Source organism: Equus przewalskii, chromosome 10 (assembly GCF_037783145.1).
Source record: "Equus przewalskii isolate Varuska chromosome 10, EquPr2, whole genome shotgun sequence".
Lineage (NCBI taxonomy): Eukaryota > Metazoa > Chordata > Mammalia > Perissodactyla > Equidae > Equus > Equus przewalskii.
Genome location: NC_091840.1, coordinates 1,628,418 through 1,633,760, shown reverse-complemented (window position 1 = coordinate 1,633,760; position 5,343 = coordinate 1,628,418). Strand labels below are relative to the sequence as shown.

The 5,343-nt window shown below is 61.1% G+C and overlaps 1 protein-coding gene across 1 annotated transcript; it reads right to left on the bottom strand.

Moving 5' to 3' along the window:
* Positions 1 to 815: 815 nt before the first annotated feature.
* Positions 816 to 3,730, bottom strand: ACTG1 (actin gamma 1). Its single transcript, XM_070561334.1, has 5 exons — positions 3,530 to 3,730; positions 2,780 to 3,148; positions 2,063 to 2,501; positions 1,781 to 1,962; positions 816 to 1,689 (listed from the first exon to the last, which is right to left on the bottom strand). Exons 2-5 carry the CDS (start codon positions 3,140 to 3,142, stop codon positions 1,546 to 1,548), a joined length of 1,128 nt encoding a protein of 375 aa, XP_070417435.1. The 5' UTR covers positions 3,143 to 3,148; positions 3,530 to 3,730; the 3' UTR covers positions 816 to 1,545.
* Between the last annotated feature and the right edge of the window lie 1,613 nt (positions 3,731 to 5,343).

Genomic DNA, 5,343 nt, shown 5'->3' with positions numbered 1-5,343 from the left:
GTTTCACGGGGAGTCACAGGGTCACTGTGAGTGAGGTACCAGCAGCAAAGCAGGATGATGGCCTGAGCTGGGCAGGGTCCACTTTCTACTCAAAAAGGAGAGGCTCTCCACATCCTGACACACGTTGTTGGGGCCCCTTGCCTAACAGAGATCCCTCCCCACCATGGGAGGTCTTAAGACACCTTCCCAACCAATTGAAAGCGGGGCTAGAAAATACAACCATCTCGGTGGGTGCAAGCTGCTTCCCAGCAGTGGAGGGCCCCTCACCCTTTCTTAGAAAATCTTTCTGCCACATTTCAAAAATAAACGTTGCCAAATCCTCAAGCTTTCCCAATCTAGTGAAACTACCTCCTTGATCCAACCTACAAAGAACTAAGCTTGAAAATTTGAAACAGCCATGGAAGACTCGGGCTGCCCTCAGAAGTACTTAATCTCCTTCATTCACTGGGAGGCCCAGGGGAGGAGAGTCTCAGGACAGACTTGCCAATGAGCCCAGAGCCAGTTTAGTGACATTCCCACCGGAAACCCACGGCTCAGTAACTACTCTCTACTCCTCCATCCCATGGTTGCTACCCTTTGCTATGCTCTCCAAGAAAAACAATCCCCACCCCACTCCCACCCGAACGTAGGGAAGGCCTGGGCTCTGTGTGGCTCCAACTGCTTGTGGCAACACCGCTTAACAACCAAACTCCAAGTACCCAAGGCATCTCTTCCAACGCAGAAACCAAACCTTGGCCCTTGGCAGCCGAGGCTGCCCCACCCACACCATCTTGCAGGCAGCCCCCCACACAGCCCCCAAGAGGAGCCAGAGCTCAGTTGACTGCAGCACTTTATTTCCTCACACAATGACGCGTTGCTGGGGCCTAATGTTCTCACGTAACAGTAGAAAACCAAAATTTGTTGTCATCTCTTAAGGAATTGAGAATTGCGTACAAAAACCTTACATAAATTAAAAGGGTGAATAAATTTACAGGTATAAATGCAAACCGTTTCCCAACTCAAGGCAAGTAACCACCCACGGTGTTCTGGCGGGAAAACATCGGGGGAGAAAGGAAAGTGGGTCCTAAGGCTCGGCCCTTCCCAACCCCGTCAGACCGGCAAGACAGAAATGACAACTGCTCAGGACTCTTGCCAGCCTCCAGAGAAATCCTGGAACAGACAGCTCTCACACGTTAATACCCTGCACAGATCAAGAAACTCTTGGTCTCTCAGATTCTCCTCAAGCCAATGGACTTCTCTTCCACGGATATGTTCTCACCTCAGCCACCAAGTGGCCGAGCCGCGTGTGCTGGGGGCTTAAATCAAAGATATGCACAGGGTATTAAACATACACCAATGTAACAGTTAACTCGAGTACAAGGTCAAATCAGCAACAAGTTCTACAATCCAGTGCTGATATCAGATACAAGCTTCAAGGACAAATTTCTTTTCAAAGGCTTATTCCAGTTTCATGAGGCTAGCAAGAGGTGTACACATTTGCCAGGGCAAATTTATACTTCTGAATTCACTCATGCAGCAAATGCTACGCATCTGCTCGCAGTCCATTTAGAAGCATTTGCGGTGGACGATGGAGGGGCCCGACTCGTCGTACTCCTGCTTGCTGATCCACATCTGCTGGAAGGTGGACAGCGAGGCCAGGATGGAGCCCCCGATCCACACTGAGTACTTGCGTTCAGGAGGAGCAATGATCTGGAAAGACAAGAACGTGGCTTTAGCTCATGGCACTGTCTTCCCAGCAAGGCCTTCCACGAGCCCAAGCCCAGAACTGCACTTGACTCACCTTAATCTTCATCGTGCTGGGGGCCAGGGCCGTGATTTCCTTCTGCATCCTGTCGGCAATGCCGGGGTACATGGTGGTCCCACCGGACAGCACTGTGTTAGCATACAGGTCCTTGCGAATGTCGACGTCACATTTCATGATGGAGTTGAAGGTGGTCTCGTGGATACCACAAGACTCCATACCTAAAAAACAAAATACCCTTAGCATCACCTACTCCTCCTAAGGAGAGAAGCATCTCACCCCTCACAATCTCCAACAGAACCCACACAGCCCATCACCTACCCAGGAAGGACGGCTGGAACAGCGCCTCTGGACACCGGAACCGCTCGTTGCCGATGGTGATCACCTGGCCGTCGGGCAGCTCATAGCTCTTCTCCAGGGAGGAGGACGACGCAGCGGTGGCCATCTCCTGCTCGAAATCCAGGGCGACATAGCAGAGCTTCTCCTTGATGTCACGCACGATTTCCCGCTCGGCCGTGGTAGTGAAGCTGTAGCCACGCTCCGTGAGGATCTTCATGAGGTAGTCTGTCAGGTCCCGGCCAGCCAGGTCCAGACGCAAGATGGCGTGGGGCAGAGCGTACCCCTCATAGATGGGCACAGTGTGGGTGACCCCGTCCCCAGAGTCCATGACAATACCAGTTGTGCGGCCAGAGGCGTACAGGGACAGCACGGCCTGGATGGCCACGTACATAGCCGGAGTGTTGAAAGTCTCGAACATGATCTGGAGAAGGCAACGGGCTCCTTAGTGGGAGGCAGGGACCCGGGGCCACCCCATGCACACACACTGCATGCCAGCATGCCACAAATGTGATGTGTGGAGAAAAGAAAAGGAGCAGGCAGAAACACAAATAAGAAACCTTGAGACTTCAGGGAGGAAATGCCAGAAGAGGAACAGAACCCTGGAAATATCGAAAGAAATACTTGAATTTCAGAAAACAAAACTGAGCAAAAATGACTTGTGAAGCAAAGCGGAAAGCGGGAGCGCAGGGCGGCGCTTACCTGAGTCATCTTCTCGCGGTTGGCCTTGGGGTTCAGGGGGGCCTCGGTCAGCAGCACGGGGTGCTCCTCGGGGGCCACGCGCAGCTCGTTGTAGAAGGTGTGGTGCCAGATCTTCTCCATGTCGTCCCAGTTGGTGACGATGCCGTGCTCGATGGGGTACTTGAGGGTCAGGATGCCGCGCTTGCTCTGGGCCTCGTCGCCCACGTAGCTGTCCTTCTGCCCCATGCCCACCATCACGCCCTGGTGTCGGGGGCGCCCCACGATGGACGGGAACACAGCCCGGGGGGCGTCGTCCCCAGCAAAGCCAGCTTTGCACATCCCGGAGCCGTTGTCGATGACGAGCGCAGCGATCTCTTCTTCCATGGCGATCTGTTCAGAGATGCGACCCACTCAGGCGCGCCCCGGCCAGGCCCCTGCGGCGCCCCTCCGCCTCCGCGCCGGCCCGCCGCCCCGCCCCCCGCCCCGCCGCCCCCGGCAGCGCTGCAACCGCCCAGCCCAGGCCCCCCACGCAGCGCCGCCCCCCGTTCGTCGCGCGGCCCGAGCTCTCCGCACTGCGGTCCAGCCCCGCCCTGGTCCCCTCCCCCCGGCGACATCCCCACTGCGGCCGCCGCGGACGAGCTGAGCCGCATCCCTGCCCACCCCTTCCCGGCCACCCTTTGTTTCCCGGGCGGCGCGGCCCGGCTTCTCGGGCCACCGAAAAAGGACGCGGGGGCTCGGCCGCAGACAGGGCGCGCAGACCCGGCCGCTTACCGGCGGAGGCAGCGGCCGCGAGGTGCGGAGCAACGGGCGAACGAACGGCGAGACGACGCAGAGCACGAACCGGCTGCGGCGAGTGAGACCGACCGCGGCCTCCCCCGCCGCTTTTTAAGCGGAGCGGGGCGCGCGCGCGGGCCGGTGGCGCGCGCGGCCCCAGAACATGTCCATATATGGCGATCTTTCCGAACGACGGGCGCCCATTGGCCGGCCCGGCCGGGGCACGTGGGGCCCCGCTCACGGCCCCGCCCCCAGCCCGCACCGCCCCCAACGGCACCCCCCTCCCCGCGGCGCCCCCGCACCCGAGACCCCGCGCCCGAGATCTGGCGTCCCAGACTCGGCGCCCGGGACCCCCGCCCGAGACCCGGCGCGGGCCGGGCGGATGGGCGCCCCCGGGGGCTGCGGGGAGGACCGCGCGGCCGGCCGGCCAGCCCCGCCCCGGGACTGCCGCGCGCCGTGGGGGAGGGCCCGCCTGCACCCCGAAACTCCCCGGCCCGACGCTGGGCCGCGCCCCCGCCCCGCTGGGCGGCTTTGCTCCCCGCGCCCCCTGCGAGCCCCGCCCAGGCTCCGCGGAGAGCCTGGGCCGCGACGGCGGGGGAGGGGCGGGGGTCTCGGCGGCCGCCGGTGCTGAGCTCTGGGCCCCGCGGCCCGGGGAGCTGCCCTCACCCCCGCACGGGGAATGGGTCGCCCGTGCCCCTGCGCCCGCGAGGGGTGCCTCGGGGTCCCTGACAGCGCAGAAGCGGAAGCCCCCTTCTACCCACACCCCACATTTTGCTCCTCAAAGTGCAGGCCCGATAGTCCTCAGGCGCGGGCCCCACTCGGGGTTGGGGCCTCCCCACCCCCCATCCAGCTGGAAGGGGTGGGGCCTTGCTTCATTCTAATCACCTAGAGACAGTATAGGGAAACTGAGGCAGGAGAGGAGTGTCCTGGCTGCCCAACGGTCGACTCCCCCCAAGACTTGGGGGGCACCCTTTATTCTGTCTATGAGACTAGGAGTCGGGGCTGGAGTGGGTTTGCTGATCCCTAGGAACAGGCCGCCTGCGCTGCTCCCCTGCCCCTGGGCGCCTGCCCTTTCCCCCCTGCGGCCTGCATGGAGGACCTGTCCTAGCGGCAGGGTCCGGGTGCACCTGCTGGCGCCCATGCTTTGCTCATGCCCAGAGGCGAACCAAGTACTATAGTTTCCTTGGACTTTTTCTAAGCTTTTGGAATCGTTCAGTGCAGAATTAAATATGAGAGGAGCGTGAGGAAGAGCCCTGGCTGAGAGCAGTGGCAGTGGGGCAATGGGGCAGGGGGCTCATCTTGACGCACGCAGGTGTCTGACGGTGAAAGGCCGGGCCTCGCGCCCCGAGTCCTGCAAGGCCAGCTGGTGACCACATCTAGGGATGAGGACGCCGGGCCCAGAAGATAAGGCAGCCACCCAGGTCACCTACAGACTGCAGTCCCTCAGACGCCAAGGCCTTGCCTATGGCCACCTGTGCCACTGGGCCCAGCTGGGTCTCGACTCCCCAGACTTTCCAGGGGCGCAGGGCAAAGTTGCTCTCCGTCAGGTGTGTGCCCCACTCATGGGAGAACTCGGGGCTGGGCCTCCAGAAAACCCACTGTTACTGGCGCCGGTGGGCACAACCACTGCCTGCTCATCTCCCTGGTGGGGGCGTCAACGATGTGAGGACGACTGCTTCGCTTGGGGGCCCCAAGATGCCACACAGGACATGGGGGAGGTGGGAAGTAGCTAAGATCTCCTGGCCCTGTGTCCGCCCAGCTGCATTCCACCCCTGCCCCTCCCCACGCCATGCCCTCCGGCCTCCTGTCTC